The 15783-nt window shown below is 46.1% G+C and overlaps 1 protein-coding gene across 12 annotated transcripts in view; it reads right to left on the bottom strand.

Annotated features, from left to right (window-relative positions):
- The window catches only part of ELAVL3 (ELAV like RNA binding protein 3), a 148731-nt gene that overhangs the window by 117977 nt on the left and 14971 nt on the right, over positions 1 to 15783 (bottom strand). For 2 of the 12 annotated variants that reach the window (XM_067464033.1, XM_067464035.1), the window contains exon 1: positions 11152 to 11589. The exons of the other annotated variants lie outside the window; for them this stretch is intronic. In XM_067464033.1, the coding sequence (XP_067320134.1) occupies positions 11152 to 11160 (9 nt within the window). In that variant the 5' untranslated portion in view covers positions 11161 to 11589. Of the gene's footprint in view, positions 1 to 11151; positions 11590 to 15783 lie in introns of those variants that run through there. 12 annotated transcript variants of the gene reach the window in all.

Raw genomic sequence — 15783 nt, 5'->3', positions numbered from 1 at the left:
TATCCATCTCACCTGTCATGCTCAGCATTTTTAAAATTTTAATCATTACATTTGGCCTGGCCTTAGTTTTAAATGCGTCGTGGTGTTATTGTCTAATGTTTATTGCTTTTGTTTTAATGTTTATTGCTTGTTTTATGAGTTTATTTATTGTTGTATTTGTTATGCTGTTGTTTTATTGATGTGTTGGGCCTCGGCCTCTTGTAAGCTGCACCGAGTCCTTCGGGAGATGTTATAAATAAAGATTTATTATTATTATAATATTATTATTATTATCATCAGCATTCTAAAAGAAAATCTAGAGGTTTAGAAAAAGGGGGAGGGGAGGAAGCAAAGAGTGATAATCACCATATTTTTAGAAGCTGGTCCATGACCTGGTCACACACCAACTGATGAAGTATCTCCTGTGATATCCCAACACCCACCCAAACCTGAGCATGTTAAGAATCCTAACCTAGTAGCTTATTGGACAGAAGTGTAGACGAAAACCTCATAGACCTCCTTTTCTGCCACCAGACTAATTCTGAAGCAAGGCCCCAAGCTTGTTACCTGGTTGCCTATGACAGAGCCTCTTAAACCTTTTCCACTTGCGGCTATATAGGTATATAAAATAGGTATAAAATCAAACATTTAATAATACTAATTGATAATAAATCGGCCTTTACAAGGCTGGTGAAACAGATTTGATTTTTTTATGAAGTCCAGCAGAAGCATTTTCTGCAGAGTCCATTGTAAACACTGCACCTTATGGTGTAAATGGGTAGCATTCAGAAACCTTTGACTGTTGCCAAATTTTTCAGGATCCCAACATCAAGCAAAGGGGAACCCATTGAAGATGGGATCCGCAATTTAAGAAGCAGTGACCTATGACACCTCTCTCAGAACAAGCCGAAGCACAGAGAAGTTAACTCTTTGGACTACAACTCCCACCCAGCATAGACACTTGCCATGCTAGCTAGAGTCTTGTGGGATGTGCCCCTCCTCAAAAAAATACTCCAACTCCCCCAGATATCATACAAATTCTGGTTACCAGCATCACACCAGCCTGATTATTCTATGATTCCTCAGGGCTTCAAGGAAAATAATAATAATAATAATAATAATAATAATAATAATAAACCTTTATTTATACCCCGCTACCATCTCGCACAGGACTCGGTGTGGCTTACAAGAGGCCGAGCCCAAATACATCAGAAACAAAAAACACAACAACAATAATACAACAATAAATAACTCATAGCAAAGCAAAACAATCACAAAAATCATGATGCATTTAACAACCTGTGCGTCGTGATTTTTGTGATTGTTTTGCTATGTTTTGGACAAGAGAGTCAGCCCATTTCAGAATCAGTATGGAAACTACCCAGCTCTCCACGTGCAGATACATATACAAATGGCAATGATTTCCCCTGAAACATCCATGCTCTTTGCAGTATTCTTCCAACAACCATCCTCCTTTTTTTTTCCTTTGTCTCCTACGCACATTGGCACTGGATTGACAGTATTAAGAGCAAAATCTGGGCTACACAACCAAAGCAGATGCTGCACTTACCCAACACAGGTAGACTACAGGTAAGTTAGAGGAGGGAGGGAGGGAGCAAGCAAACAAGCAAGCTTTCGTGGGCCAAAGGAAAAAAATAGAATGGATGAAGGAATGGTAGACATCTTATGGGATGGGAAGGGAAGAAAGCAATTTGCATGTACATTGATACCTTCTCAGATGAAAGGACAGGATTTAACAGTGTTGAAGTGGGTTGTTGTAGTTTTTTCAGGCTATATGGCCATGGTCTAGAGGTATTCTCTCCTGATGTTTTGCCTGCATCTATGGCAAGCATCCTCAGAGGTAGTGAGGTACCTCACTACCTCTGAGGATGCTTGCCATAGATGCAGGCAAAACGTCAGGAGAGTATACCTCTAGAACATGGCCATATAGCCTGAAAAAACTACAACAACCCAGTGATTCCGGCCATGAAAGCCTTCAACAATACAGTGTTGAAGTGTTTGTTAGAGACGTTTTAGGTATATCATCTAGGACTCCAGTTCCCATGATACTTTATTTCACCTCAAACACATTAGGATGCTCAGAGACTAGTCCCTCACCCAGAGAAAGGACTTCACAGAGGAAAAACCCACAAAATCCTGCTATGCAATGCCCCACAATAAAGACATTGACACTACAAATCAGTTGTCAAATTGCCATCGTCTAGCAATGAGCATCAAGTTGCCTTTGGCCCTGGGGTTTCCAAGCTCACAGAAGTACCCTGGATCTCAAAGAAGGTTACTTTTCCTGTTCCTAAAGGAAACGGGTTTAGAAAAGGAAGAGGAACAAGAGACCAAATTGCCAATATCCGCTGGGTAATGGAGAAAGGCAGGGAGTTTCACAAAATACCTATTTTAATTGTGTGGATCATAATAAATTGTGGCAAGTTCTTGGTGGTATGGGCATACCAAATCACCTTGTCTCTCTCCTGAGGAATCTGTATAAGGACCAAGTAGCAACAGTAAGAACTGACCATAGAACAACAGACTGGTTCAAGATTGGGAAAGGCATACAGCAGGGTTGTATACTCTCACCCAACCTATTCAACTTGTATGCAGAACACATCATGCAATGGGGGCTTGACAAATGCAAGGCTGGGGTGAAAATTGCTGGAAGAAACATTAACAACCCTAGATATGCAGATGACACCACTTTGATGGCCAAAAGCGAGGAGGAGCTGAGGAGCCTTCTAATTAAGGTGAAGGAAGAAAGCGTAACAGCTGGGTTGCAGCTAAACATAAACATAAAAAAAACCCCAAGATTATGGCAACAAGAATGATTGGCAACTGGGAAATAGAGGGAGAAAACACGGAGGCAGTTACAGACTTTGTAATTCTAAGTGCAAAGATGACTGCAGATGCAGACTGCAACCAGGAAATCAGGAGACGCTTACTTTTTGGGAGGAGAGCATTGTCCAATCTCGACAAAATAGTGAAGAGTAGAGACATCACACAAGATCCGCATAGTGAAAGTAATGGTATTCACTGTAGTCACCTACGGATGTGAGAGCTGGACCTTAGGGAAGGCCGAGAGAAGGAAGATAGATGCTTTTGAACTGTGGTGTTGGAGGAAAATGCTGAGAGTGCCTTGGACCGCGAGAAAATCCAACCACTCCATACTTCAGGAAATAAAGCCCGACTGCTCATTGGAGGGAAGGATAGTAGAGGCCAAAATGAAGTACTTTGGCCACATCATGAGAAGAAAGGAAAGATTGGAGAAGACAATGATGCTGGGAAAAATGGAAGAAAAAGGAAGAGGGGCTGACCAAGAGCAAGATGGATGGATGGCATCCTTGAAGTGACTGGATTGACCTTGAAGGAGCTGGGGGTGGTGATGGCCGACAGGGAGCTCTTGTGTGGGCTGGTCCATGAGGCCACGAAGAGTCAGAAATGACTGAACAAATGAACAACAACAAAGGAAATGGGATTTTATTGCCTACATTTTATGACTCTTTGTCTCCCGTGGTCCCCGTGGCCAAAGGAAGCAATGACCTTGGCATGCATTGATATCCTTCTAGACCATCTCAATAGAGATCAGCAAAACCAAAATCTAAAGACAAATATAGGCCTGTGACTCAAGCATCTTCATCTTTTTTTTCTTCTCCTGTATGATTTTGAGCACCGTTACCTTACACCGAAGTCAGTGAAGATTTGAAAGCTTTCATGCAGTATTGTGTTTATTTTTGGTTGCCCCAATAAAAAGCAGTCTTGTATATTTGGGATGTTGCTATGTTCATCAGCTTCAAGTAACACTATGTAACAGAATTTGAAAAATGACCTGTTCCTTGTTTGAAAGTGTTATTTCCTGTTTAATTGTGCAGTACTTGCATTGAAAGAAGTTGTTATTCTCCAAAAACTGTGTTTTTGTGGCTGCCACAAACTATGTTGAATTGATTAAGACTCGAGGAGTTGTTTTTTCTTATTTTTTTGTAAATGTTGTCTTATGTTACTTGATATTGTTATTGTCACGAGGATTGATCCACTTTATGTGTTTTTATGGCACTATTATGCGCTATTCTGTAAGCCACTCTGAGTCACTTTAGGGCAGTGGTTCTCAACTTGGGGATCAGGATCCCTGGGAGGTCATGGGTCACAAGGAGGTGCTGGGGGGGGGGGTCACCAAAGACCATCAGAAAGCACAGTATTTTCTATTGGTCATAGGAGTTCTGTGTGAGAAGTTTTATCATTGGTGGGGTTCAGAATGCTCTTTGATTGTAGGTGAACTATAAATCCCAGCAACTACAACTCCCAAATGTCAAGGTCTATTTCCCCCCAAACTTCATCTGTGTTCATATTTGGGCATATGGAGTATCCTGCCAAACTCCACCAGTGTTCACATTTGGGCATATTGAATATTTGTGCCAAGCTTGGTCCAGATCCATCATTGTTTGAGTCCACAGTGCTCTCTGGCTGTAGGTGAACTGCAACTCCAAAACTCAAGGTCAATGCCCACCAAACCTTTCTAGTGTTTTCTGTTGGTCATGGGAATCCTATCTGCCAAGGTTGGTTCAATTCCATCATTGGTGGAGTTCAAAATGCTCTTTGATTGTAGGTGAACTATAAATCCCAGCAACTACAACTCCCAAATGACAAACTCAATTTTTTTGAGTGAAGGACATACATTGAGTTGTTAGGTATATGCTGTCCAAATTTGGTGTCAATTCCCCCAGTGGTTTTTGAGTTCTGTTGATCCCACAAACGAACATTACATTTTGCTCTCTAGATGTTGGTGCACTACAACTCCAAAACTCAAGGTCAATGCCCACCAAAACTTTCAAGTATTTTCTGTTGGTCATGGGAGTTCAGTGTGTCAAGTGTGGTTCAATTCCATTGTTGGTGGAGTTCAGAAAGCTCTTTGATTGTAGGTGAACTATCAATCCCAGCAACTACAAGTCCAAAATGACAAAATCAACCCCCAAGCCCCCCTCCCATCAGTATTCAAATTTGGGTGTATTGGGCATTTGGTCCAGTGAATGAAAATACATCCTGCATATCAGATATTTATGTTATGATCCATAACAGTAGCAACAAAAATAATTTTATGGTTGGGTGTCACCACAACATGAGGGGCTGTATTAAGGGGTCATGGCATTAGGAAGGTTGAGAACCACTACTTTAGGGAGATAGTAGTGGGATATAAATAAAGTTGTTGTTATTATTATTATTATTATTACTATTATTAATTCATCAATCTGTAAAATGGAAATCACTGCTTTAGGGAGATAGTGGTGGGATATAAACCAAGTTATTATTGTATTGTCGAAGGCTTTCATGGCCGTAATCACTGAGTTGTTGTAGGTTTTTTCAGACTATATGGCCATGGTCTAGAGGCATTTTCTCCCGACGTTTCGCCTGCATCTATGGCAAGCATCCTCAGAGGTAGTGAGGTTGCTACCTCTGAGGATGCTTGCCATAGATGCAGGCGAAACGTCAGGAGAAAATGCCTCTAGACCATGGCCATATAGCCCGAATAAACCTACAACAATCCAAGTTATTATTATTATTATTATTAATATTGTTATTATAATATTAATGATTATGACTACGAGACTGATTATGACCCAAACAAGACGAAGCGGATTTTTAGTTTTAGTAATTAGCTATGTGTTAGTAACATGTGTGTCATGGCCTTGAATTCATTGTAATTGTTGTCTCTATGTTCTATGTTCTGTACACTGCCACGAGTCGCCTTCGGGCTGAGAGTGGCGGTTAACAAATGCAAATAATAAATAAATAAATAATAATAATTCATCAATCTGAAAATGGAAGGAGCCATGCCCTCACTCCCTTTCATCCACACATCACACAGCAGTCCATGGGGAGGAGCAACCAACCCTGGGTTTTGTAGGCTGAATTCCAGAGAGGTAGCCATGTTAAGGCTTCCAGCACCTTAAGGACAGAAGACGTTTATTATGGCAACCGCTTTTGTGGGCCAAATGTTATTAATAACCAGGAGCTCCAGCCTCTTCCAGCAGAAATCCCAAGACCTCAACAATGCTGCTTATTTTTGGATATCACACCGTGAGCAACGATTTTGGAAGATAAGACCAGGCTGTGGCTTCATTCCCACCATAATCCCACCAAACCCTCCAGTGTTGAGATAGAGCCGGGTAAAAACACAGTAAATAAATAAGTAAATAATCACAAACTGGGGCTGCACCTCTCATTTGAACCCCTCTCCATCATCCGACATCAAAATTTCAATATAAACAATAGGAAAGCCCCCTTTCTGGGGGCTGAGAAATGGGCGTTGTGTTTCCTTTCAAAGATCCAGCTGATTCCAGACAAAATGGGGTGGCGGGGGGGGGGGGGGGCACAAATCAAACAAGGGCCTTTGCTCCTGCCCCATCCTCCAAAGGATCCTGGCTAAAAAGAAAACAGCAGGGCCCCCCTTTGATTAGCCCCACCCCTCCCAAAAGGCTTTCTTTTGCCCATCAGTGAGGGGGAGGGACACATGTCAGGCTCGCCTCCTGCTCTGCAACTTTAAGAACCCCTTGCTTTCTCTCCCTCTCTTTCTCTCTCTGTCTCCATTTCTGCTGCATTGCTGATGCTGACCCTTCCCTTTGCCATCCCCCTTTCTTGCCTTTCCTTCTAGCACAATCGTAAGGCAGCAGATGCAATAGATTTAGAGGGGGGGGGACCCAAAATCCCTTCTATAAAAGCCCTTTCTATACAAAAACATTGGAGCGGGGATTCTTATTCTTAGGCGAGAATAAGGGGAGGGGGGCACATTGCGGTAAGGGCAATGGCTGAGATGCATCGCTACAAGGTCAACGTGTCTTTGTGCCATTTCGGTTTGCTTCCCTTGAGCTTGGAAGGGGGAGGAGAGAGAGACGTCCTCTCCCTATAATAAGGCATCCAGGTGGGTATTGGGGGCCCAAGCAGGGTCCCTTCGTTTGCCCTTCTTAGGACCATATGTGAGGAAGGGGGGCCTGGGATTGGGCATGGATCCCTTCACGGTGCAGGCATCTCCTCCTCTTTTGTATTGTATGGTCCTTCTTAGGACCATATGTGAGGAAGGGGGGCCTGGGATTGGGTACGGTGCAGGCATCTCCTCCTCTATTGTATTGTATGGTCCTTTTTAGGACCATATGTGAGAAAGGGGGCCTGGTATTGGGCATGGATCCCTTCATGGTGCAGGCATCTCCTCCTCTATTGTATTGTATGGTCCTTCTTAGGACCATATGTGAGGAAGGGAGCCTGGAATTGGGCATGGATCCCTTTACGATGCAGGCATCTCCTCCTCTATTGTATTGTATGGTCCTTCTTAGGACCATATGTGAGGAAGGGGCTGGGATTGGGCATGGATCCCTTCATGGTGCAGGCATCTCCTCTTCTATTTTATGGTCCTTCTTAGGTCCTTCTTATGGTCCTTCTTAGGACCATATGTGAGGAAGGGGCTGGGATTGGGCATGGATCCCTTCAGGGATCCATGCCCATAAGTGAGGAAGGAGGGACCATAAGGAGGACCATAAGTGAGGAAAGGGGCCTGGGATTGGGCATGGATCCCTTCACGGTGTAAGCATCTCCTTCTCTATTGCATTGTACGGCCCTTCTTAGGACTATATTTGTGGAAGGGGGGCCTGGGATTGGTCATGGATCCCTTCACAGTGCAGGCATCTCCTCCTCTAGTGTATTGTATGGTCCTTCTTAGGACCATATGTGAAGAAGGGGGGCCTGGGATTGGTCATGGAACCCTTCACAGATCCATGCCCATCAATGAGGAAGAGGGGACCATAAGGAGGATCATTAAGTGAGGAAGGGGGCCTAGGATTGAGCTTGGATCCTTGCAAGGTGCAAGCATCTCCTCTATTGCATTACTGAAGGCTTTCATGGCAGGAATCACTGGGTTGTTGTAGGTTTTTTGGGCTGTATGGCCATATTCTAGCAGCATTCTCTCCTGACATTTCGCCTGCATCTGTGGAGGTTGCGAGGTCGGAAACTAGGAAAATCGGGTTTATATATCTGCGGAAGGTCCAGGGTGGGAGCTTGAAGTCGTGTTTCCTTTTGGACAGCAGGCATAAATAGCACTTTGGATGTGGAATTCGACTGGAATGGTGATATGTATTGTGGACTCGGCCTCATGTAAGCCGCACCGAGTCCCTTGGGGAGATAGTAGCGGGGTACAAATAAAGTATTATTATTATTATTATTATTATATGGGCGGTTAATACTGTTTTTATTGTTTCAATTAATGTTCTTTTTATTGTTTTAGTTGTTATAGTGCTTTGTTATATGTAGTGGCGTCAAATGGTGCCAAATGTAGTTGAGAAGGACGGGGTAGAAACACTGGAAAATAATAATAATAATAATAATAATAATCCTTTGCCTCCCCTTTTCAAGGCGAAGGCGCGAGCCAGCGAGAGAGCAGAGCGCGCGCCTGCCTTGCCTCTACTTTTGCATCCTTCTTCCTCCAAGTGGCATTTGCAAGCGGCACGCGCCCACGGAGGAGGAGGAGGAGAGCGGGAGCGCGCGCAGAGGAGGGAGGAAAGGGGAATGGGAAGGAGGGAGGCAGGGGGAGGCGCTCCAACCCCTCCCCGAAGGCGACGGCTGCCAGCTCCTTTTGTTCGCCTGCAAAATGCAGCCCGTCTGCGCACAGGCTCTCACTATCGCCTCCCCCCACTCCCCCTTTTTTTCCCTTTCTTTCAGCCCCACAGGGTGGGAGGGAGATGAGGATGCGGCAGGCAAAGGGGCACAGGATGCTGAGATTGCTGCTGCTATTGCTACTTATGATGATGATACTAATCCCCTTTTTCCATTTCCACCCCTTTTCTCAAAACAGGTATCCCAATGCCAAAGCAAAGGCAGGCTTATTCCTGCTCTGATGCACATCAGACACACAATAATAATAATAACAATAATAATAATAATAATTAATAAATAAATAAATAATTTATAACCTTCAGCATTGCATAGGGAAGCTCCCCCGCCCCCCAATCCCAAATCTCAACCATTTCGAGGCGTCCTCTTCCTCCTCCCCCTCCCACACACACAGCCCCCCACCCCCAAAGGCACACGCGTGTCAGTGGCGCGTCCAGACGTACAAAGCTCCTTTCAGTCAGGCACGCCCCGAAAGAGAGGACGAGGCGCCCTTCAAACGCCCCACTCCTTGGACCCCAAGCATCTCCATAGTCTCAGCACCCCATGTATATGTGTGTTAGGAAAGGAAGGGGTGTTTTCTCTAGGCACACCCAGCTCCCCATTCCTCCTCTCAAGATGCCCTTGCTTTTTCTCCCTTCCCTGCGTGACCATCTAAGAAAGGAAAGGCTGGATTTCTTCCATTCCAAGACACATTGGGTTATTATTATTATTATTATTATTATTATTATTATTTTACTAACACAAAAGCACAGTATGTCACAGCAAAGGAGATCTATATGCTGGATTTCGTATTACAAAACCACAAGTCGAATACTTATTATTATTTTACTGACACAAAAGCACAGTATGTCACAGCAAACGAGATCTATATGCTGGATTTCGTACCACAAAATCACAAGTCGAATACTTATTATTATTATTGGCACAAAAGCACAGTGTGTCACAGCAAACGAGATCTATATGCTGATTTCGTATCACAAAATCACAAGTCAAATACTTATTATTATTATTGACACAAAAGCACAGTATGTCACAGCAAACGAGATCTATATGTTGGATTTCGTATCACAAAATCACAAGTCGAATACTTATTATTATTTTACTGACACAAAAGCACAGTATGTCACAGCAAACGAGATCTATATGCTGGATTTCGTATCACAAAATCACAAGTCGAATACTTATTATTATTATTATTATTATTATTTTACTGACACAAAAGCACAGTATGTCACAGCAAATGAGATCTATATTATTATTATTATTAACTATTATTATTAATATTAATATATGCTGGATTTCGTATCACAAAATCACAAGTCGAATACTAATTATTATTATTATTATTATTATTATTATTTACCCCTTGGATAGGAACCTCTCTAGAAATGGGGTCTGAAATGAGGGCGCGCCTTCCCATCCAATGGCGCCTGGCTACATACACAAGCTGCCCTGTTGTGTGTATGTTAATAGTATACTAGTAGTATATAATACAGACATAATAGAATAGAATAATCCACTACTAATATACTATCAGGCCCATAGCCAGGATTTTGATTCGAGGGGGGTGCGGGTGCTGAGTTTGATTTGGGAGGGGGGGTGCTGAGGATTTACCCTAGTAAACCTTTTGTATCTTCATCCCAATACCCCAATGCATATGGGATATATTAAGTGATCAGATCATGATATGAATAAATATAACAGTTTAAATAATGTACCAGTCAGGCCTTCCTGAGAATTTTTTTTTGGGGGTGGGGGGTATACAATAGTATACATAACATGCCTGTATACTGTTATTTATTACTGTTGTTGTTAAACATATAACTCATAGAATAGAATAATCTACAACTAATAGGGTATTAATTATTCATAAATAAATAAATAAATAAATTTTATTTATTTATTTTATTTATTAAATAAATAAATTTATTTATTTATTTAATAAATAGAATAAATAAATAAAATTCAGGGATATAAGACATACTCGCGCATACATATGTGCATACATTACATATAAATATGTATGATTTATATGTAATGGCATCGAATTGTGCCTGGGGGGGGTTGAGAAGGGCGGGGTACAAATGTTTGACATAAATAAATAAATAAATAAATAAATTGTGTACATATATATACACACATACAGAATACACACACACTCACAAGAGGGCAGCTTGGGCTGCCTAGACATCTCTTCTCTCCCCCCCCCCCCCAATTCCGCACCCTAGAAACCAAGCAGCCCCACTGATGGAGAGGTGGCTCATCCTTTAACTACATCTCTCCCTATATACATACATAGGGAGGTGTTGACAGCCCTTCTCCATCCCAAAGCAGTGCTATTTCTCCCTTGGAGAGCATTGTACGCCTTTGCACAAAGACCCAATGCGTACCAGTGGGTTTTTTTTCTTTGGGGGGCTATGTAGCACACATCCACACACACACTGCTTCTTCTCACCCACCCATCTCCCCTCCACCCGCGAAAAAAGAGGAGCCACGGACGCGGCAAATACCTACAGTGACCATGCTTAGGGCGCGCCGGGCTCCAGCCGGGTATCGGCGGCGGCGGCTCCTTGGTGGACGAGGATGGCTCTAGCAGCGGGCTTCTTGGCCGCCCCCTCTTCCTCCTCCTCTTCCTCCTCTTCCCCTTCCTCCTCTTTCTCTGCGGGTGGGGCGGGTCGGAAGGGATTGGCCCCCCGATTCCACCGACGTCGCTTCGCAGCCCCCCTCCTCTCCCTTTCCTCAAAGACGATGCTGCGTTACAAAAGAGGATGGAGGAAAGGAAGGAAGGAAGGAAAGAGGAAGGCGGTGGGGATCGCAGCAGTAGCACACGTCCGGGTGGGAGGGAGAGAGGGAGGGGAGGAAAGGAAGAGGGCGGGCAAGAGATAAATGGATGCGACGCCGAGATTGTGGGGTTGCTTGTGGGGCGGGGGAGAGAAATCTCCCACAAGGAGGAGGAGGAAGAGGAGGAAGAGGAGGACGGGGAGGGGGGAGAAATCTCCCACAAGGAGGAAGAGGAGGTGGAGGAGGAGGTAGAGGAGGAGGAGGACGGGGGGAGAGAAATCTCCCACAAGGAGGAGGAGGAGGACAGGGGTGGGGGAGAGAGAAATCTCCCACAAGGAGGAAGAAGAGGAGATGGAGGAGGTAGGGGAGGTGGAAGAGGAGGACGGGGGGAGAAAAATCTCCCACAAGGAGGAAGAAGAGGAGGAGGAGGTGGAGGACGGGGGGGGGGGGGGGGAGAGAAATCTCCCACAAGGAGGAAGAAGAGGAAATGGAGCTGGAGGACGGGGGAGAGAAATCTCCCACAAGGAGGAAGAAGAGGAAATGGAGCTGGAGGACGGGGGAGAGAAATCTCCCACAAGGAGGAAGAAGAGGAGGAGGAGGGGGGAGAGAAATCTCCCACAAGGAGGAGGAGGAAGAGAAGGGGGACGGTGGGGGGGGGGAAGAAATCTCCCACAAGGAGGAAGAAGAGGAGGAGGGAAATCTCCCACAAGGAGGAGGAGGAAGAGGTGAAGAAAGAGGAGGGGGACAGGGGGGGGGAGAAGTCTCCCAAAAGGAGGAAGAGGAGGAGGGGGGGGAAAGAAATCTCCCACAAGGAGGAAGAAGAGGAGGGGGGGAGGGAGAGAAATCTCTCACAAGGAGGAAGTAGAGGAAATGGAGCTGGAGGACGGGGGAGAGAAATCTCCCACAAGGAGGAAGTAAAGGAGGGGGGGGGGAGAAATTTCCCACAAGGAGGGAGAAGAGGAGGAGGTGGAGGTGGAGGACGGGGGGAGAGAAATCTCCCACAAGGAGGAAGAGGAGGAGGTAGAGGAGGTGGAAGTGGAGGACGGGGGAGAGAAATCTCCCACAAGGAGGAAGAGGAGGAAGAGGAAGAGGACGGGGGGGAGGAGGAGAAATCTCCCACAAGGAGGAAGAAGAGGAGGTGGAGGACGACTGGGGGGGGGGGATCTCCCACAAGGAAGAAGAAGAGGAGGTGGTGGTGGAGGAGGAGGAGGACTGGGGGGGGGGGGAAATCTCCCACAAGGAGGAAGAGGAGGACGACGGGGGGGGGGGGAATCTCCCACAAGGAGGAGAAGAAGTGGGGGGAGGAATCTCGGATCAAGCCATCTCCCGGATTGGGGGGGGGTTATGTGTGGATGTGTTGTTGTTATTGTTGTTGCCAACGGAGGGAAAACGCCACGCCGAGGAAGGGATGGAGGGAAGGAAAGAAGGAAGGAAGGAGGGAGGGAGGGAAAGCAGAGAAAGAAGAAGAAGACAGACAAGGAAGGGAAGGAGGGGGATGAAAAGGTGGAGGAAGGAAAGAGAAGGGGAAGAAACGGAGAGAGGGAGGGGCTGGGCGTGGGGAGAGGCACACAATGGTCCTTTAAACGCCCTTGACTGGGTACACGCGGGGATTTGGGGGGAAGGAAAGGAAGGGGGAAGGAAAGGAAGGAGGGGCAAGCGCTTTGCTCTTCTCACTGCCCCCCCCCCCCAGCTTTCCCGGAGGGGCAGATTTTGATTGGGGGAGGGGGGCTGAGGATCTACCCTAGCAAACCTTTTGTATCATTGTCCCAATACCCCCATGCATATGGGATATATTGAGCATGGTGCTCAGATCATGATAACAGTTTAAATAATGTACCAGTCAGGCCTTCCTGAGAATTTCGGGGGGGGGGGTGCTGAAGCCCCTCAAGCCCCCCTCCCCCAGCTACATGCCTGCGGAGGAGGAGGAGGGAAAGGAAAAAGGGGGGAAAGGGAGGAGGAGGAAGCGCTTTGCTCTTCTCACTGCTCCCTTCTCTCCTTCTGTCCCTCCTTCCTCGGGCCTCTAAGAGTCCAAGGAGTGGTCCTTCTGTCCATCCAAGGCTTTTAAGACCCCCCCCCCTCCATTGGAGGCCTCGCCCTGCCACCCACCCACCCACCTAGGGACAGCAATTGGGCAAAATCAGGTGTGTAAAAGGGATGAAAGAGAGATCACGCATGGCACCCCCTCCATCCTCTTTGCCCTTTTGCCTCTTATTTATCTCGGGAAGGGGGGGGGGGCTAATTCGGATCCCAACACACATACACACACCCCAAGGAATTTGTAAGGGGGGGACGCAGAGAACAGGTGTTGGTGGAGAGACGTATCAGGGAGAAGGAGGAGGAGGGAGGGATGCAGGAGCGCAGAGCGCAGCATCAGCATCCAAGAGGAAGAAGGAGCCCAACCAGCGCTGAGTCCTGCGCAGCCGCAGTGCGTGGTCCACTAGTTGCAACCTCGGAAAAAGGAAAGGGGGAGAGATGCAACTTCAGCAATGGGCCTCGTTTGGTGTGCAAGTCCTGGCTGCAAGGGTGGGCAGGACCGTAGCCAGAAAATAAATTCAGGAAGGGTTGAATCTCTGCCCCCCAGATGACTTTTCAAGCTAGTGTCTCCTGACCTGGCACCAGATCTCAACAAAGCCCTGAAATGACCACCATTGTGCAATGGTTGGGAGGAGAGCAATGTCCAATCTCGATAAAATAGTAAAGAGCAGAGACATCACACTGGCAACGAAGATCCGCCGTATTCCCTGTAGTAACCTACGGATGTGAGAGCTGGACCTTAGGGAAGGCTGAGCGAAGGAAGATAGATGCTTTTGAGCTGTGGTGTTGGAGGAAAGTTCTGAGAGTGCCTTGGACTGCGAGAAGATCCAACCAGTCCATCCTCCAGGAAATAAAGCCCGACTGCTCATTGGAGGGAAGGATACTAGAGACAAAGTTGAAGTACTTTGGCCACATCATGAGGAGACAGGAAAGCCTAGAGAAGACAATTATGCTGGGGAAAGTGGAAGGCAAAAGGAAGAGGGGCCGACCAAGGGCAAGATGGATGGATGGCATCCTTGAAGTGACTGGACTGACCTTGAAGGAGCTGGGGGTGGTGACGGCCAACAGGGAGGTCACGAAGAGTCGGAGATGATTGAACGAACGAACAACAACGTACAATGGTTCTTCATAGGCAATTGGGCCTGAATCATTGCTCCCTCATCTATCTATCTATCTATCTATCTATCATCTATCTTTCTCTGGTTGCTTCTGGATCGAATCGGCCGTCTACGAAGACGTCGCCCAGAGGATGCCCGGATGTCTTGCAATCCTGCGAGGAGGCTTCTCTCATGTCCCCACACAGTGAAGACATCTGCCCTTGCGCTATGCTACTCTGCTGCTGAGTATGCATGCCCAGTGTGGAACACATCTCACCACACTAAAACAGTGGATGTGGCTCTTAATGAGACATGCCGCATTATCACAGGGTGTCTGCGCCCTACACCACTGGAGAAATTACACTGCTTAGCTGGTATTGCACCACCTGACATCCGCCGGGAAGTAGCAGCCAATAGTGAAAGGACCAAGGCAGAGACATCTCCAGCTCATCCCCTGTTTGGGTATCAGCCAGCACGTCAACGACTTAAATCAGGACATAGTTTTCTTAGATCTACAGAGACACTCGCTGGAACACCCCAGCAAGCAAGAGTCCAAAAGTGGCAGGCCCAAACCCAGCACCTCAATCCATGGGTGATACCAGATGAGAGACTCCCCCCTGGGCACACAGAAGACTGGGCGACTTGGAAGGTGCTGAACAGACTGCGCTCTGGCACCACGAGATGCAGAGCAAATCTTAAGAAATGGGGCTACAGGGTGGAATCCTCGGCATGCGAGTGCGGAGAAGAACAAACCACAGACCACCTGCTGCAATGCAACCTGAGCCCTGCCACATGCACCATGGAGGACCTTCTTGCGGCAACACCAGAGGCACTCCAAGTGGCCAGATACTGGTTAAAGGACATTTAACCAACTACCAAGTTTGCAAAATCTCTGTGGTTTTTTTTCCTTTTTCTTTTTAATCTGTGTCTTTGTTTTGTTCTGTTAGAATTGTAACACAATGGTATGGTTGCTGATGACACGATAAATCAGTCAATCTATCTATCTATCTATCTATCTATTTATCTATCTACCTGAGGGATTAACATAGCTCATAAACCACTAGATGAATTGACACCAAATTTGGACACAAGACACCTAACAACCCAATGTATGTCCTTCACTCAAAAAAATTGATTTTGTCATTTGGGAGTTGTAGTTGCTGGGATTTGTAGTTCATCTCCTATGATTCCATAGCCATGGAACTACATGGTTCACCAACAATCAAAGAGCATT

This window comes from Anolis sagrei, chromosome 2 (assembly GCF_037176765.1).
Source record: "Anolis sagrei isolate rAnoSag1 chromosome 2, rAnoSag1.mat, whole genome shotgun sequence".
Classification (NCBI taxonomy): Eukaryota; Metazoa; Chordata; class Lepidosauria; order Squamata; family Dactyloidae; genus Anolis; species Anolis sagrei.
This window is presented reverse-complemented; position numbering and strand designations above follow the sequence as displayed.